This window comes from Meriones unguiculatus, chromosome 6 (assembly GCF_030254825.1).
Source record: "Meriones unguiculatus strain TT.TT164.6M chromosome 6, Bangor_MerUng_6.1, whole genome shotgun sequence".
Classification (NCBI taxonomy): domain Eukaryota; kingdom Metazoa; phylum Chordata; class Mammalia; order Rodentia; family Muridae; genus Meriones; species Meriones unguiculatus.
The window spans coordinates 42,261,811-42,287,065 of NC_083354.1; the positions used below are offsets into that span (position 1 = coordinate 42,261,811).

General features: G+C 52.3%; 3 protein-coding genes across 8 annotated transcripts in view; all 3 read right to left on the reverse strand.

The window, feature by feature from the left end:
- Pfkfb4 (6-phosphofructo-2-kinase/fructose-2,6-biphosphatase 4) overlaps window positions 1–21,465 on the reverse strand; it is a 47,006-nt gene extending 25,541 nt beyond the window's left edge. Inside the window, exons 1-7 of one of the 5 annotated variants that reach the window (XM_060385246.1) lie at window positions 21,299–21,465; window positions 11,068–11,184; window positions 10,815–10,911; window positions 3,849–3,915; window positions 1,252–1,326; window positions 884–940; window positions 163–284 (exon numbers count right to left, since the gene is read on the reverse strand). In XM_060385246.1, coding sequence (XP_060241229.1) covers window positions 163–284; window positions 884–940; window positions 1,252–1,326; window positions 3,849–3,915; window positions 10,815–10,911; window positions 11,068–11,184; window positions 21,299–21,326 — 563 coding nt within the window. In that variant the 5' untranslated portion in view covers window positions 21,327–21,465. Of the gene's footprint in view, window positions 1–162; window positions 285–883; window positions 941–1,251; window positions 1,327–3,848; window positions 3,916–10,814; window positions 10,912–11,067; window positions 11,185–11,306; window positions 11,329–16,974; window positions 17,057–17,087; window positions 17,330–20,991; window positions 21,090–21,298 lie in introns of those variants that run through there. The other 4 variants (XM_021663313.2, XM_021663305.2, XM_060385245.1 and 1 more) reach the window with 4 other exon arrangements.
- Window positions 21,466–21,520: 55 nt separating this feature from the next.
- On the reverse strand, window positions 21,521–24,045 carry Ucn2 (urocortin 2). Its single transcript, XM_021662028.2, has 2 exons — window positions 23,736–24,045; window positions 21,521–23,015 (listed from the first exon to the last, which is right to left on the reverse strand). The coding sequence occupies exons 1-2, from the start codon at window positions 23,760–23,762 to the stop codon at window positions 22,665–22,667; spliced, it is 378 nt and encodes a 125-aa protein (XP_021517703.1). The 5' UTR covers window positions 23,763–24,045; the 3' UTR covers window positions 21,521–22,664.
- Window positions 24,046–24,139: 94 nt separating this feature from the next.
- Window positions 24,140–25,255, reverse strand: part of Col7a1 (collagen type VII alpha 1 chain) — a 31,242-nt gene continuing 30,126 nt past the window's right edge. For both annotated transcript variants that reach the window (XM_021663286.2, XM_021663278.2), the window contains exons 117-119: window positions 25,054–25,182; window positions 24,762–24,956; window positions 24,140–24,500 (exon numbers count right to left, since the gene is read on the reverse strand). In XM_021663286.2, coding sequence (XP_021518961.1) covers window positions 24,490–24,500; window positions 24,762–24,956; window positions 25,054–25,182 — 335 coding nt within the window. In that variant the 3' untranslated portion in view covers window positions 24,140–24,489. The remainder of the gene's footprint in view (window positions 24,501–24,761; window positions 24,957–25,053; window positions 25,183–25,255) is intronic.

A 25,255-nucleotide genomic window follows, 5' to 3' on the forward strand; every position in this document is an offset into this window, starting at 1 on the left:
ACAGGTAGATTTCTGCCCCAAGGAAAGAAACAGAAGAGGTCAAGCCACCTCTGCCTTTTGTGCGTCTCCCCCAGCCGCCAGCACAGGGAGCCGCAGGGAGGTGCCTGCATAGACCCCACCACCCACTCCCTGCGGCTGAAGGCCAGGTGCCTCCTCACCCACCTGTCCTGCTCCTCATCCAGTGACTCATACGAGTTTTCATAGCATTCAATGCGCCTCATGAAGTCCTCAGTGGCCTCGTCGCTGTCCCGGTTGACATAGTCGGGGCTACCCAGCTTCACTTGCTGCCAGAGACAGGCGTAGAGCAAGAACACATCTTGCTGGAGTACAGGCAGGGCCAGAAAGCGAGGACCCAGCTAGGCAGGGGTCAGGGAGATAGGGCCAGAGGCCAGGCCAGCGCTGGGGGCCTGAGGCTGGTGCCCAGCTGGGGACTGCTCCATCAGGAATGACCCCGAGGCTTTCTGCTCTCAGTCTCTCCCCCTCAGTGGGGAGCTTAGGGCTCCTTCTCCATCCCAAATTATCTTTCAGACCAACATGGCCATTCTAGATAAGTAAGGAGTGCGGAATAAGAGCGGCGGTGGGAAACAAATCTGGGTATTAAATAGAAACACCCCAGCCCACCCCTGGCTGAGGCTCCTCCAGACTATGGGGGAGGGGAAGGGGAAAGAGAAGGAATGTGAAACGTGCAAGAATGAAGGCCCATGAGGCACACAACCCTCCACACAATAGTCTTTCCCACTCCAGGCTCACCCACTCCTCACCCCCACAAAATTCAAGATCAATGAAGGACAGCTCAAGTAGTGGCCCGAACCCGGAGAGGGACCTCACCGTCACAGGTCACCTGTCCCATTACCGTCCCCAGGAAGTCAGATGAACCACTCACCACAATGTTGGCAGCTATGACTTCAGGATCCACACAGATAGATTCAACAAAGAAGGTCTACAGCAGGGGAAGGGCAGAGGAAGCAGGGAGAGCAGGCACAGGACGGCAAACACATTAGCGACATGCACTTCCTCCCAGGGTCCCACCCTGCCACCCACATGCCCACCAAGCTAAAGCCTATATCCCGGGCTCTCCCACTACAGCCCTAGAAAGCAAGCTCCGGGAGGAGAGGAAACTACCCCTCCGCTCAAGTTACACTCAGCAACCCTAATGCCCAATGCCCAGGGACACCAAGAGGTGCAAAAGGGGTCTCTGAGGGCCCAGATATACAACCACCCCACTAAGAAGAGGTACCCAGGAGACCTCACCTTGTAGCCATTCTGTTCCCCAAAGTTTAAGATCATCGCTCTCCGTTCCCGGGTGGTATTTGTTGCATCAAAAACCTAGGACCAAACTGGGGTGAGCTCAGGTCTCTGGTGCTATGGAAGCAAAAGGCTACCCAAGGCTGCAGCACAGGCATTCTCTGGAGAGTGGGCTTCGTGCCAGGGTCCTGCTGCCCAGGCCACCAGCCTGGCCTGTCTCCTGCAGACTTACATAGAGGAATGTACTCAGCAGAGCTCTGCGCTCAGTTCATGTGTGACCAGCGGATTCTAGCAAAACCGGTTAAGCCTGGAATTATGGTTTGGATGAGGTTTTTCTCCTAAGGTTCATGTTCAGTTTCTCCCAAGAGAGGTGCAAGTCTGGCCTGCCCAGCTCTGTGCTTTCCTATCTCCAGATATGGTCTTCTCCTCCTGCGAGGTCTCCTGCCATGATGCTATGAGATCCTTAATATGTGAGGGTACCCAATCTGGAACTTTCAGCCTCAAAACTGTGAGCTAAAGCCTTCTTGTGATGGGCCAAGACAGGGTCAGGCTAGCTTTGAACCTGTGATGTAGGACAGACTGGCCTCAAACCTGCAGCAATCCTCTGGCCTATGCTTCTCAAGTGCTGGGATTACACATGAGTGCTACGGAACCTAGCAACAGCTTTTCTTTTCAAAAAATTTTTATTACATTTCGGGGGAGGGAGAGAGAGAGAGAGAGAGAGACTCTGTGTGTGTGTGTGTGTGTGTGTGTGACTAAGCCAGATGACCTGAACTCGGTACATGAGACCAACCCCTGCAAGTCATCCTCCGACCCCTATACTTGGCCTGTGCCACACTCCCACACAAATGCACAGAAAAAAGAAATATTGCCTGGCAATGGGAGCGCATGCCCCTTATCCCAGCACTTGGGAGACAGAGGCAGGCAGACGTCAAGTTGGAGGCCAGCCCGGTCTATGAAGTGAGTTTCAGGACAGCCAGGGCTACACAGAGAAACCCTATCTTCAAAACAAAACAAAACAAATGGAACCACTGAGAATTGTAGAAAAGGAAGTTAGGAAAATGGGAAGTGGAGGGAGTTTGAGCTACCAGAAAGTGGTAAAGACAGTTTATTAAAGAAATAACTTTTGGCAATTTCTATGTCTGGAAGATGAATTTCCCTAAGGAGGGTCCCCTTGGACATAGCCTGAATCAGGGAGGATCTAGCTCAAGCCCAAGTGGAAACAGCACAAGAAGCCCCAGCTCCCCTAGATGAAACTGGAAAAGACCAGCAAATCAAAGGCATCCAACTTCTCTGATGGCCAAGCCAGAAACCATCAGCCAACATAGCTGGGGAGTAGAGGGGTTAGGGGTGGAAGGTGGGGAAATGGGAGGGGAGAGGGGATCCATGTATCCCACATCCAACCATCAGACACTCCTAAGACAGGTGTGATGGCACACACCTCTGATCCCAGTACTTTGGAGGCAGAGGCAGGCAGGTCTCTGTGAGTTAGAGGCCAGCCTGGTCTATAGAGTGAGTTTCAGGACAGCCAAAGCCACACAGAGAAATCTTGAAAAACACCTAACCAGATAAACAAAAAAACATTTCTGCTGGGTAAGGTTTCACCACAAGTATTTCCCAAGCACTCTGTTGTTTTTAGAAGTGGGTCTCATGCATCCCAGACTGGCCTAGAGCTCCCTAATAGCCAAGGATGCTCTGATTCTCCTGTCTCTGCCTCCATAGGATTGCAACCACAGGCACAGGTCAACATACTCAATTTATTCCATGCCGGAGGTCAAACCCTAGGTTTCATGGCTGCTAGGCAGCACTCTATCTATCTACTGAGCTACATCTCCAGTCACTTTACTGAAGAAAACGTATCTGTGGGGTTCACTTCAATAAAACAGTCCAGCCAGTGCTGGACGTTGGTGGCACAAGGCTTTAATCCCAGCACTTGGGAGTCAGAGGCAGGTAGATCTGTGAGTTCGAGGCCAGTGTGGTCTATAGAGTGAGATCTAGAACAGCTATGGCTACAAAGAGAAAAAAAAATCAAACAAACAAATAAATAAAAATAAACAAAACAGGTCAGCCAAAAAAAGAAAGAACCTGGCATGTGGTGCTGGCAGTGCAGAGGCAAAAAATACAGACTAGAGCTGGGGGTCAGTAGCTTCAGGAGGCAGGACTCCAGGGGGAACATGGTAGAGAGGAGACAGCCCTGAATGCACAGGGCTGGGCGAGGCCCTTCCTCGAGGATTCCGAAGCCCTGCCTGGTCACACCTTATCTGACTGCAGGAATCATTAGCCCCAGGAATCCCCTCCCCAGGCCTCAGGTGCTTTCAGTGAACTCTGGGCAGGGCTCCCCACGCCAGGAGAAGTCGGATGTGTGGAAGACTGGTCTAGGCTACTGCCAGGCCTCACTTCTAGAAGGAAGAACTGCAGGGGGAAACGGCCGGCCCAGACACTTCCTCCTGCATGCTTCTTCCCTTGGCTGGCACCCTCAGGCATCAGGGGCACACCTACCCCACCCTGCTTCCCTTCCGAGTGCCCGAAGAGCAAACAGTAGCTAGGGGTGGGGTGGGGGAATCCTACATCTCACTTGGTTGTTTTTAGGGCGTCACACTCACCGCCACGTGTCCGCCCTCCTCAGTGAGAAACTTCCGGACGTCATGGAGGGCCGCCAGCGCACACTGCCTTCAGGAGAGAAGACACAGAGTCAGCCTAGTGTCAAGCCTTTAACCCTACCACAGACAGACAGACAGACAAACAGGAGAGGGGCCAGCTCTCCTCTGACTGTGTGTTCCTGGGTATCAGGCCTTCTGGATGCCACTTTCTGTATGTTCCTTCATCACCTCATCCTGGCACGGCTGTCGCTTTGCCATGTTCATGATTCCTAAGTGTCATGCATGTTCAAGCTAAGTGCTTTTCTTGAATTAGTTGATTTTTGGTTCACTTATTTTATGTATATCAGTGTTTTGCCTGCATGATGCAGACCATGTGTGTGTGCCTAGTGCCCTCAGAGGTCAGAAGAGTGTAGAGGGATTTTAATCCAGCATGGCTACTCTGGCAGGAATACAGACAAGCCCTTAGCACACATCTTTAATCCCAAACAAGGAAGGTAAAGTTAGTTGGTAGAAGGAAGCAGCCAGGTTGGATTTCGTTCATGAGTTCAGTGCAGGTCAGAAGAGGCAGCTGAAGGCTGAGAGCAGCACAAAGAGAGAAAAAGAGGAAGCAGTTTTTACCTGGAGAGTTTTATGGAGAGAGAGGTTGAAGAGAGAACACACTAGACACAGGTGAAGACAGAATAAGCTGCAGAGTGAGAAGGAGCCAGATTAGAACAGATTCTAGAGTTAGTTTGAGGCCAAGCAGAGCAATTCAGTGAGAAACTGAGTGAAGCCAGTTTGAATCAGTAAGCTTGGAGAGGAATTTAAACCAGAACAGCTGGGTTGAACCAGCCAGCCAAAGTTCAGAAAGAACTAGAAAGGGTGAGCTTATTTGCAGTAAGTCTCAGAGGCTGAAAACGTTCTAGGCCTAGATTAGATTGTACAGAGGCTAGAAGCTTCCAGGATTGGGCCTAAGTTAGCAGATGGACTACATCAGAAGAATGAAGAATACTGTAACAGGAGAGGGTATTGGACTCCCTAGAACTAGAGTTACAGATGGCCATAAACCACCATGTGGGTGCTGGGAATCAGACTCCGGTTCTCTGCAAGAGCAGCCAGTGCTCTTAACCATGGAGCCACAGCTCCACTCCCAAGATGGATGCTTTCCAATCAGCCATTCTCTGTGGACCCCAGGGTGGGGCAGCAAAGAAGGACACAATGGCAGCATTCTGTCCCGGAGGAGAGAACGCCACAAACCGCCTCCTGATGGAGCACAGTGCCGTGTCCCCAGGACATTCAACTCTAACCCCCATGACCGTGTACCACACTGGGATGGCTCGTTTGCTTTGAAATGAACCGGCACATGCAGGGGCCGTTCCCACTTTGTCTGTTTCTCCTAAAGCTCTGGAGGAGAAACAAAGCTGCTTTTATTTTGTTTGAAACAGGGTCTCACTATATTGCACCAGGCGACCTAGAGCTTGCTACATAGACCAAGCTGGCCTTGAACCCACAGGGATCCACCTGCCGCTGCCTCCTGAGTGCTGTACTTTTACTTTTTATCTATGACATCCTTGCTTTTAAAAAAAAGTGATGCTGGAGATGGAACCCGGGCAGTGCCCGCAGCAGCAATCCCTCCCGCCTGTCTTCACGCACTGACATAGAGTAACGCTAGCCCTCCCATCTGTGATCCTAGAGTGTGCACGTAGATTCCCAGTGTGTCAGAGTCAAAGGCCTATGTAGGGATGTCGCTGCGGAGCCAAGTCCAGGCCACTAAACAGCTGTGCCCTCCTGTCTCCTCCTGACCCCCTGTGCTCTATGGGTTTCTCAGTTAACCCTTCAAAGCTCTTTCTTCTGGGAGTCTTTCTTCTGGAGAGAGGGCACAGCAGTTAACAGCAATTGCTGTGCTTTTAGAGGACCTGAGTTCAGTTCCCAGCACCCATCAGACAATGCAAAACGAGGCAGCTCAGGAGCTGGAGAGATGACTCAGTGGTTAAAGAGCATTGGCTACCCTTCCAAAGGACCTGGGTTCAATTCCCAGCACCCACATGGCAGCTCACAACTGTCTGTAACTCCAGTTCCAGGACATCTGATGCCCTCACACACACATATAAGCATGCAGAACACCAATGTACATAAAACCAAAATAAATAAATTATTTTTAAAAAGTAGGCAACCCCAACTCCAGGAGATCCCATGCCTATTCTTGTCTCTGTGGTACTTCATGGCATGCACACGCATGGATGTGCACACGCGCACGCACACGCACGCACACACACACACACACACACACACACACACTTAAAAATTAAAAGAAAGCGGGGGTGGCGGCAGCGCACACCTTTAATCCCAGCACTTGTGAAGCAAAGGTAGGTGGATCTCTGTGAGTGTACAAAGTGAGTTTCAGTACAGCCATGGTTATTACAGAGCAAGTCTGTCCTGAAAACCCTACATAGGGCTGGAGAGATGGCTCAGAGGTTAAGAGTACTGGCTGCTTCTCCAAAGGTCCTGAGTTCAATTCCCAGCAACCACATGGTGGCTCACAACAATCTATAATGAGATCCTGTGCCCTCTTCTGGCATGCAGGTGTACATGCAGACAAAACACTGTATACATAATTAATAAATTTTTTTAAAAGAAAACCCTAGATAGATAGATAGATAGATAGCTCAGTGGTTTAGAACACTGACTACTCTTCTAAGGGCTCAAGTTCAAGTCCCCAGCACCCACATCCAGTTCTAGGCACTCTGGCACCCTCTTCTGGTTTCTGCAGACATGCAGGTAAAGCACTCAGACACATGCAAAAATAATAAAATGAAAGAAAATTTAATCTTTAAGAAATGTTTTTGGGGAGCTGGGGTGATGGCTCAGTGGCTAAGAGCACTGGCTGCTCTTCCAGAGGACCTGGGTTCAATTCCCAGGACCCACATGATAGCTCAGAACTGTCTATAACTCCAGTTCCACAGGCTCTGATACCCTCACACAAACAAACATGCAGAGGAAACACCAGTGCACATGAAATAAAAATAAAGAAAATGTTTTTAAAAAATTTAAGCAGGTAGAGAGAGGACCCAGTGGTTAAGAGCACTTGCTGCTCTTGCAGAGGACCTGGGTGCAATTCCAGCACCCACACGGCACCTCACAACCAGCATAACTCCAGTTCAGGGGATCCCACACCCTCTTCTGACCTCAGAGGATACAGGCATGCATGCAGCGCACAGGCACACATGATCAAAACACTCATACATACAAAATAAATGCTAAAAAGGAGTTTGTTTTTTTTTTAAGTGTTTTCTTTTGCCAAAACCTCTAAATTCTGAGTCTAGAAAGTCAGCGCTGTTGGGTCTTTTTACTACCTGCCTGTAGACCAGCACGTTCTGAGCTAAGATCTTTGTGAGCTGTCCTGATTATGGATCTAGAGTGTAGGAGGAACCCCGGGGCTCCAAAGGAAACACCAGAACATCTTGGGAGACATTAGTACTTGCATGCCTGTGTATGGGCAGGTCTGTGTGAGTGCACTGTAGCCATTTTGGGCACGCCAGCCTATCAGTGCGTGTGAGAATCCCCTGGACCCATGCTGGAGGAACGGAAGGCATCCTGGGGGCTCCAAGGAGACAGCTCGCCTGTCTGGACTGGACTTCACGCCTTGAGTCTTTCCCTGCTTCCTGTCACTCTGCTGTAAGAAACCTTAGCCGTCAGCCGTGGGAGTCACCCTGGAGATCACCAACCCGCAGGTAGTGCTAGGATCCAAGTGTACTTGCTAGGCAGATGTATGCAAAGGCTGAGCAAGGGTGTGTGACTCTGAGTAATGCACACGCAAGAATGAGGCGCCAGCGAAGATTCACACATGTGCGCACACACTCCCACAGATTCCCACATGGGCACACATGCTCCCACAGACAGTGTGGCTGTGTACTCGTGCCTCTCAATGACTGTCACATTCTTGTTGACACCTTCCTCTCTGCTTTCATATATCTGGATTCTGTATAGTTTTGAGACCTCAACAGCAGATATGTAGCCAGGCCTCTAATGCAGCCCTTTCTTCTCAGGCTTCCCTTTTTGTTGTTGTTTTGTTTTTGTTTTAGGCAGGGTTTCTTTGTGTAGCCCTAGCTGCCTAGGAACTCTCTTTGTAGACCGACTAGCCTTGAACTCACAGAGATCCCCAAGCGCTGGATTTAAAGGCATGCCTTACCAACGCCTGCCCTCAGGGTTCCCATTTTTAAGACTTCTGGTCTCACCCATATAGTGGCAAATGCCTGTAATCCCAGCACTTGGAAGGTAGAGACAGGAGGATCAGAAGTTCAAAGCCATTCAAGTTCAAGCCTGAGCTACATCCTGCCATCCACCTCAAAACAAACAAACAAAAATTCTTTCTGCTCCGGGGCTGGGTGCAGTCAGTTTATCATGAACAAACACCCCCATCCCCCACCCCACCCCCAGTTCAAAAGGCCTCACCTTCCCCCACGGGCTCCTCTGTACCTGCAGGTGACTTTGGGCTAGTTCCTCCAACCTGTGTCTGGGTTTCTCCATTTGAACTACTCCCCAGATTCTGAGTGAAACGGCCAGCAGACTGGGAACACCAACACTACCAGTCTTCCAGTTCAGACTCAATGGCCCCAAACAGACTCATAGGTGGGAAAGGCACTGATCAGACAGGGGGGGCCGGACCTTGGCCTTGCTTTAGATTTTGCACTTGAGACATTCTTTGACCTACTAGCCATGGGTTCCTTGAGTGAGTGGATGGTGGAAACTTTTTGTTGCCGCTGTTTTGTTTGATTGGTTTCTGGTCTTTTGAGATGTGGGCTCATGCTGCCCGAGCTGGCCTTGAACTATGTAAGAGATGCTGACCTTGAACCTGACCCTCCTGCCTCCACCTCCCCGGTGCTGGCACAGATCAAACTCAGCACTGATGCAGTTTCTAGCGGTAAGTAGATTTAGGTTCAAAATTATTCAGCAACCCACACAGAAGTGTGTGGGACCCTGGGAGCCTCCTTGCCTATAAAATGGACATCAGACACCAAGCACACAGGAGCTTCTAATATCAATGTATCTCCTGGCCTCCAGTTTTACCAGAACGTCCGGTGACGCACCCGGTCTCGCACACAGTGCCGCACTCCTGCCCCCTGGTGGCCACAGGGGGAATAGGTAGCTTAGTGCCCTCTAACCCTGAAGCTGGGCTTCATTTGAGGAAGTTACAAAAGCTGGGGCAGCCGCTGGCACTGTCCTACCAAGATGGCTGAGGGAGGGCAAGTCTGTGCCACCTTAGGCTGATAAGGGGCATGTGGTGGTTAGTTTTAATTGTGAAACTGACACAATCTTAGCATCGCCTGGAAAAGGTTTCCATGACAGATGGTCTGGGTCAGGTGGCCTGTGGGAATGTCTGTGAGAAGTTTCTTTTTCTTTTTTTAAAGATTTATTTATTTGGGGCTGGGGAGATGGATCAGCAGTTAGTTGAGAGCACTGCCTGTTCTTCGGAAAGATTGGGTTCAATTCCCAGCACCCACATGCTATCTTACAACCTGTAATTCCGTCTGTAATTCCGGCTCCAGGACCTGACACCCTCACACAGACATACATGCAGGCAAGACACCAATGCATGTAAAAAAAAGTAAGATTTTTTTTAAAAATTATTTTTATGTGCATTTCTGTTTTGGCTGTATTTTGTGTCTGTGTGAAAGTGTCTGGTTCTCTAGAACTTGAGTTCCAGACAGTTGTGAGCTGCCATGTGGGTGCTAGAAATTGAGCCCAGGTCCTCGGTGGAGCAGCCAGTGCTCTTAGCCAGTGAGCCATCTCTCCAGCCCCCATTTTTTTTTTAAATTAGGTTAGTTGAAATGGGAAGACCCTTGAACATGTGGGTGACACCTGTCATGGCCTGGTCCTGGAGGTGTGTAACGAGTGAAAAGGCTAGCTGGGCAAGTGGTGTGCACACAGTTACTGTGTCTCTGAGCTGCGGATGTCACTAGCTGCTTAAGTTCCTGCCCTGACTTCTCTCAGTGGACTATAATCTGGAATGGAAAACAAACCAGCATTTCTCCCCTTCATTTCTGTCGGGTGTTTTTGTCTGGTGTTTTCCCACAGCAACAGAAATGGAAATGGGACAAGGCTTGTTTCTGTTGTCCTTGTTTTGAGACAGGGTCTCACTATGCAGCCCTGGCTAGCCTAGAACTCACCATGCAGACCAGGCCGACCTTGAACTCCTAAAGATTTGTCTGCATCTGTATTCCAAGTGATGAGATTAAAGGCGTGTGCACATGCCTGGGAGGGCAGGGCTTCTTTAGCATCCGAGCCAGTCCCCTCCAAGGAAGGGCGTATCATCACTTAAAAAGTTCACATTGGAATTGGGAGGGGGAGAAAGGTCACATGGAAATTTCTGTCTCATGACTGTCAGCTACTCATCCCAGAGAGCACCTAAGACACATTAAACTAAAACCAAGGCCTAGCTGCTACATGCCAGAAACATGTCAAGCACATGGCAAACATACTATAGTACTCATGAGAGCGCTTAATCTTGGGCAGAAGAGGAAATGACGGGCATCTTCCACGGCAGCCTGGGACAGGCAGGACCTGCATGCCATGCAGTGGTCCCTGATATGGCCTGCCAAACCTCTCCCCTCCCTGACGCTCCGGCCCCCCCTTCCCACAGAATGTCCTTACCTAAGGTCCTCAATCCTAGGGGAGGAGAGAGATCATCAAGGCTACATACAACATCCCCCTAAACCCATTATATGCCAACCTTTCCATAACAGGCAACACAGTAAGACCTTATGAAAAATAAAAAGAAGAAGAAAGAAAGAAAGAACAGAAAAAACGAAGATGCCGCTTCTCTCTGTCACACAGCATCTGGACCGTGCCGCTGCAGCTCAGGAGCAGCTCAAGCAGTCTCCGGCAGCGAGGCTCCAGAGGTTGGGAGAGGGGCTGTTTCTCAGCAAAGGGGTTGTCACTTATCAAGCCTTCCCTACAGCGCTGCCCCGCCCCAACCCTCACCATACTTACTTCCTGATTTTCAGGCCTTCTTCATTGTCTGGGAGGAAAAACTCGAAAGATTTGTATGTCTTGACCGTGTCCCGGCGATACTGGCCAACGTTGAATTCTGGGGGAGGAGAGGCTCAGCTTTCACAGGGTAGTAACCTCACAGACCCCTGCCCAGGACCCTTCCCCAGGCCCCGCCCACCTCCCAGAGAGAAGCCTTCTCTCCCCCCCTTCCTCAGCAGGGCCGCCAGCCCCCACGAGCCCCTTGGAGCCTCACCCCGAGTGGGCACACCGATCCAGTTGAGGTAGCGGGTCAGCTTCTTGGAGATGTAGGTCTTGCCCCTGGCGGGCAGGCCCACCATGACGATGAGCGTCGGGCAGTTGGTCATGCACACTGGAAGGCAAGCAGCACTGCGGTGGTTAGACTGTCACCAGGATTCGGAGTCACCCTGGAAACCAATCTCTGGGCTTGTCTATGGCAGGGTTTCTATTAGGTTAGCGGAGGCAGAGGCCCACCTTAAATGTGGGCAGCGCCGTTCTGTGGGCAGGGATCCTGGGTTGAGAAGACAGACAGAAGAAGAAAGCCAGCAGGAGCACCCACCCACTCTCTGCTTCCTCCCTGGGGCTGCGATGTCAGCAGCTCGCCAGCTTCGGCCCTGCCATGGCGGGCTCTCCCCTTGAACTGTGAGCCAGAAAAAACATTTCCTTCCTTACGGTGTTCTGTCAGGCATTTTGTCACAGCCGCAAGGAGAGTGACTCCTTCGGGCACACTGCACTGTGGCACGCTGCTGATCAGCCTCCCTCTCTTCCCGGGTTACAGCAGCCTCGGGGCATAGGACTGGCACCAGCTGTACTTCTGACTGCCTGGCATCAGGCAGCTAAGTAACCCCAGAGCCCATCTTAGGCTGACCCGTGCTCTGTCCCCAGGTCAGTCTGGGCTCTGGAACCTCACCAGCCCCTCTCATCACAAAGCACACACCAGTTTATAAGGCACAACGAGCCAGGCCAGGAGCTGACGCTGCTGAGGAGCGGCCCACTGCCCAAAGGATGGAGCCAGCACTTGCCTCTCCATACCCTAATCTCCATCTACCAGAGCCAGCTCCACCGTCATCTCCTCGTGAGCTCTGGACTGATTCCTTGGAGTAGCGCTTATGCATGACTGTCCACTGAGCCAAGCAACCAACTGGGCCCTTCACGAAAGCATTACCCCGGCAAGGCTTGTTGATTGTTTCCCTCATGGAGCGGTGAGGAGACCCTTACCCGAGTGGCCAGCTGCTTCCTACCACCCGAGGTATGGCCCCACGGCCATGTTGGTAGCCCCTCACCTATGCTCTGTAAGGAAACCCAGGAAACTCACTGGCTCTTCAGGCTGAAGTTGCGGAACTGTGACTCCGTGTGTCACTGGGACCTTAGGAGGATCTCCTTGAGCTGCAGTGGCCGGGGACAGATGCCAAAGCAGCAGGACTGCCTGTGACTCAGCTCAGCTTCCAATGAGGGCCAAACGTGATCCCTCCCTAGAAGCCATGGGAGTCTTCCTTTTCATCACCCCTAAGACCTGGCCCAGTAAAACCACAGGAGACAGGCTTCGAGCAGATGTGGGGAGCTGTGCAGGCCTCTCCTCTGCCCAGCCATCTGCCCTCCTTTGCCAGACTATTAGGGCCCCCTAGCTGTCTCTCTAGAACACACAGGCCTCATGAATACCTGTGCCTGGTATCCGCAGCCAGGCACCAGGGTCCTGATTTTGATTCTGACTCCTGGCAACTCTGGTGTCTTGGTGTCCCCATTAGCTAGCACCTCCCCTAGGGAAGGCTGGAGCACGCTGGGAAGCTGTGCCCTTTGCCTTGCCCTCGAAGCATCCTGGACTATGGACACAGGTGTATTTCAGCCCCAGCTGCACTTAGGACTTGGGATGGAAGCAGCATCACTTCTGTGCATGACTCAAAAACCGTGAATCCCAAGATGGTGGAGGAGACACGGGTTGAAGTAAGAGTGAGGACGCTTGCAGAATAACCTCAGAGTTGGCTAAGGCGAGAGGAAACCGCGTTAAGCAAGGCCTCGCCTCCTCTGCACACTGCTGGAGTCTGTGGTTTGCACAACTCCTGCCCAGGCTGACCAGGAGCCCTGAAGCAATTTAAAGTACATCAGCCATTTATGAGGGCAATCCATCTGCCTGCCCCTCCCCATGAGCACACACACGCGCACACACGGGCACCATTAATCTCTCAGGGACAGTGCTCAGCACTTCAAGGCTGAGGTAGTGTACTACAATTTACACCTGTCTTAGGGTTTGTTGCTTTGACAAAACATGACTAAAAGCAACATGGGAGGAAAGGGTTTATTTGGCTTACACTTTCACATCAGTGTTCTTCATCCAAGGAAGTCAGACAGGAACTCAAACAACACGGGAACCTAGAGGCAGGAGCTGATGCACAGGCCATAGAGGGTGCTGCTTACTGCCTTGCACATCATGGGTTGCTAAATCTGATCTTTTCTTTTTTTTAAAAAGACTTTATTTATTTATTATACAATGTTCTGTGTGCATGTATGCCTGAATGCCAGAAGAGGGCACCAGACCTCATTATAGATGGTTGCGAGCCACCATGTGGGTGCTGGGAATTGAACTCAGGACCTTTGGAAGACTAACTAGTGCTCTTAACCTCTGAGCCATCTCTCCAGCCCTCAACCTGCTTTTTTTATGCACCTAGGATCACCAGCCCAGGAACAGCATCACCCACAACGGGCCCTCCCCCATCAATCATTAATTAAGAAAATGCCCCACAGGCTTGTCTGCAGCCTCATCTTCAATTGAGGTTCCCTCCTCTCAAGTAACCAGAGCTTGTGTCAAGTTGACATGAAAACTAGACGGCTCAACATCTATTTTCCCAGAGCTTGACATGGGGCCTCCTCCCACACTCTCTTTTGACAGGGCCCTGTTCTTCACTCCCACCAATATGGAAGGTGGGCAGGCAATAAGGACAGCAGATTGAATCTGGGGACAAAACAAGGCAATAAATTGGTGATCACCTCTGCTCCTCAAGATAAGCTTCCCAGGGGGAAAAAAATCAAAGCAAACCAAAGTTCAAGACCATTTGTGGCAGTCCTGCTTACAACAGCAAGATGTGGAGATAGTCCCTAGAGTGAAGAAATTATACTCAAGGGCAGAACAAGGGAGGGCACAGCACAGACCTTGAGAGCTGTAGAATAAGGTGGGGTGTGCAGCCAGAGCCACATCCCTGAGGTACAAGGACCCCGACATCTAGCCGCCAGGACAGCAGAACACATCAGCTCAGCCCTCTGTGGTTCCCGTTTCCATATATTTACTGAAGGCTTACTACAGAGCCCTAGGAGCCGGAAGGCCTGAGACATCTGTGGCAATCAAGAGCGCCTGCCTCCTTCCAGGCACTTCTGCCAAGAGCTCAGCCGCAGTTCCTGGAGCAGGTTCCAGCAAACTCCTGAATTTCTTGTACCTGCTCCCACCGCCTTGCCCAGACTGAGGAAGGAAAGGCATGACAGCCCCCCTCCCAGAGGACAGAAACTGTCCTCCTGTTGCCCTGTGCACAAACACAGCCGTGTCACACCGGAGGAATCATGCCATCTTGCCACTCTCAGCTAAAAAAAAAAAGCCATCAGGAAAACAATATTAGGGGCTGCAGAGATAGCTCAGTGATTCAAAGCACTTATTCTTAGTCTGCCGTAGTGGCACACACCTTTATTCCTAGCACTCTGGGGACAGAGGCAGGTGGAGCTCTGAGTTTGAGGCTAGTTTGAGGTCTAAAGCGTGAGCCCAGGCCAGCCAGGACTGCACAGAGAAGCCTGTCTCGACACTTGCTGTTGCAGAGGACAAGGTTGGATTCCCAGCACCCACACAGAGGACCACAGGAGTCCGTAATTCCAGTTCCGGAGGATCTGCTGCCCTCCCCTCACTTCTCAGGACATCAAGCACATACCTCCATGAAAGTGCACTGACATACATGAAAGAAAAATACTCAGACATATAAAATAAGGGAATAAATATTCAAAAAAAACTTTAAAAAATAAAGAAAAATGGTATTCTAGCACTGAGGAGGCAGGGGCCCATCCACAAGCCAGTTCCAGGCCTGCTCCAGGAGACTACAATCTCAAAAACAAAGAAAAAAACCACGTCCTCCCTGTCATGGCCCTAGGGTCCCTCCTCATGCCCTGTCCTACCTCCTCAGAGCTCCTGAAGGCCTAAGCTGGGATTCTAATGGTAAGGAAAGCTATTAGCTTCCAGACGTTTAAGTATGGCTCTGAATTTTATAAACATATCAAATTTTGTCAGCTGTTTATGGCGTTGAGCATGGAGAACATGGCTTTGTCAGTCGGCCCCAGCACCTTGAGGGGCTGTGGACTAGACAACGGAGGAAACCCACCGTCAGTCCCAACTAGAGAAGCAGAAGCCACTTTTTCTTTCCTGTAAAGTCAGGCTAAGCTTCCCTGCCCCAGGGTCTTTATTGTCCTTCCCACCTGGTCCCAGCTCCCTGCGCAAAGGTGCAAACAGAGGGGCTGCCTGGCTGTGCTGTGACATCTGGGATCCCTGGCTGGGGCCCAGACCCCCATCCCCAGGCACACACCTGAAGTTTCATCTTTGGCCATGTTACCTCCTAGTTCAGAAAAGTGTAAGTCTACAACCCAGACCATTCCAACACAAGAGTTACTTGTTTGTTTGTTTTAGGGTCATTTTTTTTTTTTGAGGTAGGGTTTGTCTGTGTATCCCTGGCTGTCTTGGAACTCACTACATAGACCAGGTTGCCTCAAACTCACAGAGAGTGCCTCCTGCCTCTGCCTCCTCAGTGCGGGGATCCAAGGTTTCTGTCACCACACTCGGCTTGCTTCCTCTTTTCAAGTAGTCACTCCTTAGTAGAGACAAAGACGATAATGGTCTCATCCTACGCTGAGGTCTAAGGGTTAGCTCCTTGTCCAAGATCACACAGCTGGTCCCGGAGGTGGCTTGAGTGTCGCTGTCCCCAAAGTCCAGGTTCCGGCTCAGTGCAGCCACCCCTGGTTAGGACCACACTCCTCATAAAGGCTGGCAAGGAGCTTCTAAAAGGACGACGGGCCAGGCTAAAGCCACAGACTCTGGGGACAAACAGTGTTTCTGGACAGCTACGGATCCCCCAGTACCCATATTGTGGTCAGAGCCTCCACCCACAGGAAGACAGGCAGCTTATGAACAACAGCCAGCCTAGCAGGACCTGAGCTGTGATCACAGACACACACCTTCCCCGCCCCCACCCTACTAGGACTCTCACTGAGGTAATGGTCAAAGTCATGGCCTCAGGCTGGCCTTGGCAACAGAAGCCCAGGGGACCCTCCCCTCCCTTATCACACACACAGCAGCCTTCGGGAATGCACAGAGACCCTGGGACATCACACAACAGCCATTTCCATATCTGCGCCTCCAGTTGGACTAGATGTTCTCTGAGGTCTTTGCCAAGCTGCAAATTCATTACAATATTTGAATCACTCCTAAAACAAGTTTTTCCCCCCTTTTCCCTGTTAATGAAAAAGTTGCAGATTCATTTAAGAACAAACAGAAAAACCAAGGAAGCAGATGAAAACACCCAGGATCCCAGGAGTGAGTTACTTAGCAATTCAGAAATTTCAGCACGTCTCCGCGATGTTCCGTCCTCCCGTGCAGTCATTTACACATGAACTCGTTCGGTGCCTCGAGGTCCAAGGACACTGAGATAGGCCCCAAGGTGTGCTGTTCCCCTGACTCAGTCCTGACCACTGCGCTCCCCTGAAGGTCCTCCAAAACTTTGGGTTTAAGACCAAGGGGTACCTGTCTTGCTGAGGACTACTAGCCCATTGCTAGGCTTTCAAAAGTTCTCGGCTCAGAGAGGCCAAAAGCCGTGTCTGGAGCTCAGTCTCCAGCCGGACTACCTGCCAGCCCGCTCTGTGGCCAGGAGAGAGGAAAAAGTAGTGCCCACGACCACGAAGTCCTCCCTTGTACCCAGGCACTGGAAACAGCTTGGGTCAGTGCCCTCCCAGGGTAATGGTGTCCAGACCCAGTCTCCAACAGACTGAGCTGCCCCCTCACACCCATCCCCACTCCCGCTCCACCACCCTTAGCTCCTGCGGGCCACCGCCACAGCACCACTGTCACCCACGATTCACCTGTTCCCAGCCTCCCGACTCCGCCCATCAGTCACAACAGCCTCACCTGTGCCTGCTTCTTTACCTGTCTTCCGCCTTTCCACGTAAGACCCTCGCCCAGCCATCTACCCACCCATCCGGGTTCTCCTCCTCCTCCTTTCCCCACGGACCCCGTCTTACCACCACGCTGGCTGGCGTGCAGAGCGGGCCGCCCATTGCTGTACGGCATCCAGATCTTCTTCAGGGGATTCTGGGTCAGTTCCCTTGGGGACGCCATCCCCGTACCGGGATGAATCGGACTGCGCTGCTTCTCACCCAGCAACCCGGCCACCTCGGGCCACCCGAGGTCCCGCCCCTCGGGCCCCGCCCCTCCTCTAGCGGCTCCTACTCTTGTCCATCTTCCCGCAGGCCCGCCCCAGCACTAATAGGCTCCACCCAAACTGAAGAGGCGCTGGCCTACGACTACGCATGCCCAATTTTCCTACCGCCTCTTTTTGGACTAAGCACGCCCCGTCCTTCAAACTAGAGCTGATAACACGCATGCTCAGTTTCCAATGAGCCTGACACCCGGATTATGCAGGCCCCGCCCCGGATGTGAAGTTTACCGCACTCGGCCGGATTCGTATTTGCATAGGCCCCACCCACGTCCCCGCCCAGGGCTGTGCGGCCCCGCCTCAAAGCGTGTACCGCCTCTGCTGCCTGGGAAATGGGACGTCACGGCTACCGGGTGAGAGGCGTACGAAGCTGGGCGGGGCCCGCGTGACCCTCAGAGCCAAGATAGTCTAGACCCGCTTGGCAGTTGTCCCTGAGTGGCTCTGGTGACTGGCCTGCTGTCCTGGCAGTCAACCACCGCTGCGCCCTCCTGGACCTTCTCCGGCCTCCTCAGCTGCTCCCACCCTCGAAACTTCCCGCGTCCACAAGAACAACTTGTTCAAACACGCAGAAAAAGTCCCCTTATCTCAGGGACATAGACACAGGATACATCTCAAATTTGACCCTGTTTTGGCATGGCTACTGGGGAACTTGGGCTAAACCTCAGCCCAGTTGGAGCAAATACATGACCAAACTATCTGGGGACTCACAAGCCCTAGCAGTTTCTTTTATTCTCTTCCCAGGATTTACATTTTACCAATCACCATACACACCAATTGTTGTTTCTTTCTTTCGGGGAGAAAAAGGGCAGGGTCTCATGAAGCCCAGGCTGGCCTGGAACTCAACGTGTAGCTGAGGATAACCTTGAACTTCTGATTGTCCTGCTTTCACCATCCAAGTTCCACTGTTCTCACACAGTGTTTATACAGGGCTGAGAATCGAACCCAGGGCTTTGTACATGCTAGGCAAGCACTCTACAGACTGAGCTACACTCCCAACCCAATTAAAAGTTTTAATAATGAGTTTATGAATTTTTAAAATGAGCTTCCGTCTCTTCATCAAGAAAATGCGAGGCAGACATCGGTTTCACAAGATTGTGGCGCAGATTAAATGTATCAGTCTCAGAGATCTGTCCCAAGACTACAGGCCTTCATTCATTATATTATCCCCCACTCTGCCTCTGAAAATGTACCGGGGGAAGGGCCAGGGGCCAGGCCTCATAGCTCAGGCTTAAAGGCTAAGGCGGTGCCATATGAAACACTTCCCAAGCCGGGTGATCCCCGGTGAACAGGACCCCTGGCAGGCCTGTGAGGGGCTGCGTGGGGAAGCCAGTCTTCTGTGTCTGATCTCCACCACGGTCTTCTGAAGAGTCTCCTTTCTGCCCAGCTCCGCCCTCCAAACTGTATGCTTGCTTTCTGCTCTGGGTCCCAGCAGCAGGGCTTGAGTCTCTCTGCCCTATAGTGATAATCCTCCACCAAAGCCCTGGCAGGTCTCCTGACTCATATATGCCCCGCCAGAAGCCAGGGACATAAAAACAAGGTTGACGTCATTCACAATGGATGCGCCAGGCCCTCCTTTCACATCTCTGCTTTGGATCAGCTCACCAAGTCCCAACCTAACTCTTCAGAGTCTGGCAACAGACCCTTCGAATGACTGTAACAAAGATATCTTAACTACTTCCCAAGGGAATAAAAGGTCAGAAGCCCACCTGGGGCCTCCCTAGGACCAGCTCTGGCAGGCTACTTTGGGAAATACCCTGCTCTGGGCAGATATCCATTTCCTCTTTCCTCATTCTACAGTCGCAATATCCTCCCTCCATGCCCGGAGGGAGGTGGGCAGCTTGGCACACACCCACTGGTGGCTCATAATGAGCAAGGCTCCTCTTGTGAACATCAGCAGCTCCTCCTTCTCCAAAACCATTCATTCTGTTCCTGTTTGTGTCCTGGCCATGACCAAGGCCATTTTGGGAACACATTTGGCCTCAGAAACCTCATTGCCACTCACTCATACACATCACCACATCACAGAGGCTCCCACCTCTAACATCCAGGGGTTCCCAGCACCTCATCAGGCCTGTGCATTCTCTTCCCCAAAACTCCTGGATGTTACTCAAGAGCTGGTAGCTAGGGCAGCGTAGGGCAGGGAAAGGGGCCAAAGCCATCTCCACACCCAGCCTGAGCCTGGTTTCAGGAAATGTGGCTCCATACCTCCCACTCTACTCAACTCACCCTGGGCTGACCCAGACACGCCCTCTCGAGTCCATACCTCCAGCTAGGAAGTCATGGGTCAACATCAGGAATCTAGGCGACCTTCCCAATGCCAGGGTCTACGCCTGTTCCGAGGATGTAGACACCTTTCCTTCCACGGCCTCCTTTCTTAGGTAAGAAATTGAGGATGCACCAGGGAGGAGTGCAGAGAATGGGGCCAGCCCGTGGTGCTCGTCTCCCAGCAGTCACAGCTTCGCCTCCTACATCTCGCCTTACTGTCTCGCTTCTCACGGGGAGCCTCTGGCTTGCTCCCTCCGCTGAAACGCCCTCCAAGCTTTCTGCTTCCCCAACATCAGCAGATGTTCAGTAAGCCCTCGTGATGTCTCCCTCTTCAGGGAATCTCAAAGCGCACCAAGGCACAGGAAAGGCTGAGATGCCAGTGTGCACTCACGTATGAACACGACTAGCTCAGCCCTTCTCTACCATGACCCTGGTTGGCTCTCTGGGCACCTTAGGTACTAACCTCCTAGTATCCCAGTATAGAAGCCATTCGATCAAAGTCCTCTAAGTTCTCAGGGCTCAGACTCTTCCTACTCTCTCTGTTTCTTCTGCCTAGTCCTGGCTGTACCAACAAGCCACCGTTTACAACATAAAGATCCAGTGGCCTCAGCCCTGCCACACAACTGCTCAGGAACATGCTCACGCACATACACAGAAGCATGGATATTAATTAGTCCTGGACCCAGGCACGCGCACGTGAACAAAATAAGGTCCAGGGCCTGCTGCCCTGCGCCTTCTCTTCCTCTTTATTCTCTGACCAGAGGCTGCTTTGCTAGATGGAGAGAGTTCCCAGGAATCCCAGCTTCCTCTGGCCACTTCCAAGAACTGCTCCCAGCATCCCTTCGAGCCCAGAGTTCACAGCGTGAGTCTACAACTTGGAGGATATACAGCCATATGAGTAGCAGCCTGTAGTTCTCTTCCTGATTCCAGCCTGGCACGAGGCACACAGTAGGTGCCTCAAGTGACCGCAAGCTAGCAAAAGTGCAAAGAAACTGCTCAGAGAGGCCAATGGGGAGGGGGGAGAGTACACAGTAGATGAGTGGAGAAACTCAGAGCCAGCATAGAACACACAGTGGGTGCCCTAGGAATACAGGCTTAAAGGCTAGGATTGATCTACACAAAAGACTTCCCAAACTGGGCGACACTGATGAACAAGACCCCTTAAGAGGCCAGCAAGGGGCATAGTGGGGAGTGCCTTAGGCAGCTCCAGCTGGCTCACTCTCCTTCTTGGCTAAAGGAAGACTATTTATAGTCCTCCCACCTTGGTCCAGGCCCCTCTTCCCTACAAGGCCCCAGTTTTCCCTCCCCTTCAGGCCACTGACAGATTGATGCCCTTTCAGGGTACTCTGAGAGACCCCCAACACCCCTGGGCTTCCTCCAACACCATATTCGCTACACCCAGATCTTTTCCAATGCCCACCCTCCCCACGCTACCCAGTGCCTACCCTGGCCGTGGTTCTCCTGCCCAGGGTTGGTTAGAGAGGTGCCTCCTGCTGTACCTCTGTCCATCATGCTACCGAACCAGGGCCGCCGCCCCCTCGTGCCCCCCCCCCCCAACCCCCACGGCTCTGCAAGGGTAAGAAAACCCCGCCCCGCAGGCCCAGAGGGAAAACGCCCCGCCTCTCCAACCGTCCCAGACCCGCCCTCCCCTACCCAGGGCTGATTTGTTCCCTGGGGTTGCCAGGCCCCCATCCAGGCAAGCAGCTGCGCTCAGCGCTCTGGCCGCTTTTTTCCAGTCCGAGCTGCCCATACCTCTCAGGGGCTGTCTTCTCTCCTTCATGAATTCTCTACACCACTGGGAGCGCCTGCCTTACCCACAGGCGAACAGGATCACACCTCCAGAAAGTCAGTCTCAGCCCCGGCTGAACGGGGCATGTGAAGGAGGTGAAGCCTACTCTTTTCGAAGTGTGCAGGTCAGAGGGTAGGGAGGGAAGGTGAATGGAAGGGCAGGGAAGCTAGGTATGACTCAGCCCTCATATGCCACTGCCTGGGTGCACATGACTGTGTGATCTGGGTGCTTCCCATCCTTCAGTCATCTGACGTTTATTATACGAGTGCCTCCGGCAGCCACAACCTTCATGTACACCCTGTCACTGGGTGCCGCAAGAAGCTGGTGGCATCACTCTGCTTTACAGTCGAGGGAACTGGGGCTCGGAAGATGCGAACAACTTTGCTTAGGACAATTCATGAAGGAAGGCCCAGAGTCGGCTGGGAGCACTGGCAGTACCCACACCCTCCACCCTGAGCCATCTGTGTCCATGGACCTGGTGGGGGTGCTGAGGTGTGGCTAGGACAATGCTTGGCTGTGTGTATTTTGTGTAGATTTGGGAGTCAAGCACCCTCTATTCTATTTCCAACATTTGGTCACACACACAGCTGTCAGAGAGTCTCATATCAAGCAGGGACTCAGCATGTACACACACACAGGCAAAACTACCAGGGCCAGATTTCCTGTGTGGCCATCTGTGCCAGTGCCTGGAGATGTCTCTGATAAGAATATCTAAGTAAGTGGGTGCTGCCGAACAGAACACAAAACCAGCATGTCCTCAGGTGTGATGACACAGGCTTGTAACGCTGACACACAGAAGGCAGAGGCAGTAGGATTGCTACTAGCAAGTTCTAGCACATGCAAAGTTTCCATTGCAAGACTGTCTTGAAAAACAAAAACAAAACCACAGGACAAGCCTTGACATCAGTCTCTGGTGTAGCAGCCCCAGGTGGGGGAGGGGCCCGGGCCTATGGCCGTAGATGGCTTTCAGGTACAGCACTGAGATCCTGGCTTGATTCTCCTTAACATTTAGTGATGGAGCTTTATGTGATGGCATCAAGATGCTCTGTGCCTGCCAGGCACAGTCATACACAACAAGATTCCATGTAGCAAACATACATGCTAGTGTCCAGGATGCCCAAACAGTTAAGAGTGAGGGCCACAGAAGCATGGTAAGACACCATATGGCTGTACAGACATACTGCAGATTCCCGGAAGCTATGGCAGCGGTCCACGATGGTGATGCCTGGCTGTGTGCTCTGCCTAGATGCAATACTGTCCAGTTTTGCCGCTGTCCTCCAGGACTTGTCATCCAGAGTCACCCCATCTTTAGGACCCCCTTCGTCAGTCTCAGCGGCGGCCAACACGGGCTAGTATTTGGGCATTGGTGGCAGCCTGATCCCTGGCAGCCTTGTTCCGGGCCTGCTCCAGTAAGATCCGCAGGAGGCCAATGGGGACATCCAGGGAGAGTGTGATCTGTGTGTCCCGGTGAGGGTTGGCTTTAGAGTTGCTCCAGGAAGCTGAGGGCCCTGTGGTAGTGGCTGAAGGGCTCTCTGGAGCCACAGAGCAGGGAGTTGTCTCCAGATGTTTCTGAGAGATGAGCTGGAAGGTGGGGATGGGGGTCCCTGGGACCAACAGGACCCTACCCAACATCAGGACCATGAACATCACCCGTGCCCACCTGGTCATCATGTGGTAAGGCTGTAAGGAGAAAAGAGGCTCAGGGTCTGGGCTCTGCAGCTGCGGTTCATTGGAAGGAGACAGACTGCAAGAGACAAAGAGGGGCTGGAGAGTTTACAGAGGCCAGCCAGGGACAGAGGCACAGGATCAACATTGAAGAAAGCCAAGACAGGACCAGGCAGAGGCAGGAGCCAGACAGAAAGGATGAAAACATGGACTTGGGCATGGTGGCATATGTCTATAATCCCAGCACTTGGGAGGCTGAGACAGGGCCTGAGTTTGAAGCCAGACTGGGTTACATAATGAGACCCTGTCTAAGACCTCCAAAGGTAACAGAATGAGAACAGGGAGCTAAGGACGCAGCGACACCCGGAGGCAGAGAAAGAAAGGGATTGGCAGGGGGAGGAGCAGAAGAGGAGGAGAGGAAGATGGATGGGATGGAGACAAAGCAAGATAGGGGAAGACAAGAAAGAAAACAAGGCAGAAAGAGACAAACCATCCAGGAGGTGGCTAGATGGAAAGAAAGATTCAGAAACAGATGACCCCACAGTGACAAAATGGAGACAGGTTCTGAGCACATGCTAATTAAGGAAGGACAGCAACAGGGACAAAGAGGACAGGTGAAGTAGACAGAGCAATCAGAGACCCCAGAGTCTCCCAGGTCCAGGGGTCTCCATTCACCTAAAGCCCAGGCCCCCTCAACCCCAGACCTTTCCCATCCCGACCCAACGCCACTCATACCACAATGCCAGCTTCCTCAGGGGTCATCTGGGGCTGCTGGGGCTGCTGGGGCTGCTGAGACTAGGGCCACGCAACACGGTCCTACGGCCTGATCCTTTACTCTACCTCAAGGCCCATTTATGTCCCCCAGCCTCCTGGGGTAGGAGCTAGGACATGTTTCCTGGCATGAGGCAGCCCCCCACCTATGACTCATCCCCTCCTAGGGAGCAGTAAGGACACCTCCTTAGTTCCCCCCCCATTTACTTCTTTTAGGGGGACAAGTCAGGGGACTAAGAGCACAGAAAACTAACAAGGGCTAGGCATGAGAATTCTATATCATGCAATATGATGCTGACTACCCCTTCCCCCAAGGGAAATTTGCCTCCTCATATCCCCATCTCATTCAAACAGTCCACAACAAGAGCCTTTTAAAACAGCAGCTTTAATGACCTCCCCCCCACCCCGAATCAGCACCATGGCATCACAGCCTTGGGTCAAGGGGCAGGTTGGACACCAGTCACATCCATTCACTACCCACAACCACCCCCAACAGTGAGTCATCTGCCAGGAAAGCAGGCGCCACAATGGGTATTTGTCCACAGGGGGGAAGGCTTGACCCACAGGACCAAGTCACTGAAACAGTGGACACGCACACACACACACACGCGCGCGCGCACACACAACTCTAGCACCAAGTGGAGAACAGCAGGACCCTGCCGAGCCCAGCCACCTCCTGGGACTGCTGACCATCAAGCACGCCGTCCGGACCTCAGCCCTAGGCAGCACCTGTGTGGAGCACATCAGAAAACATTCAGCCCTCTGGACTTCTTTCCCATCATAACGTCTGCATAAAAACATGGCAAAGCAGCCATGAGCGATGGAGTGTGGGCTCTGACTCAGAGATGGACCACGCAGGCTCCACAGCTGGGGATATGTCACCAGTTCTTTGATCTGGGGTCTGCTCCAGGTCCCCAGTCCCTGGGAACTTCTTGGCCAGGCATTTATATATATAGGTACAGCCTTCACTGAGAGAATCTAGGCCCCTACCTGTTTTCTGGCTGTGGACCACTTGGGGTGGGCAGCGGCGCTCACATGCCTCACGGGTTCCAAATCGGTTGGCATTCCCTCCGCAGCCACCATAGACAAAGGGATGACAGGCCGTGCCACCAGGCACAGCCCGATGGTACCAGCGCAGAGTGTAGGCAGTACAGGAACCCTCATCCAGTGGTAGGGAGCAGGGATCTAGTGTCAATGGCGGTGAAGTCATTGGGGATAACGGGATCAGAGGAATCAGAGATCACAAAAGAGCAGCAGTGGGATGGGCTCTGTCTGGCACTACCTGAACCTCTCTGGTCCAAGCCCTTAATCTCGCCGTCACCATCCCAAGGAACCTCAGGGTCCTGGTAGTCCTCCACAGAATACACCGAGTATTCAGAGAAGTCGTCATCATCTTCAGGGGGCACCTGGCCTGCAGGCAGGGAGGGGTATGCTGTGAGGAGACTCCTATAGGCTCTGGGACAGGGCAGACAACATCCACCTTC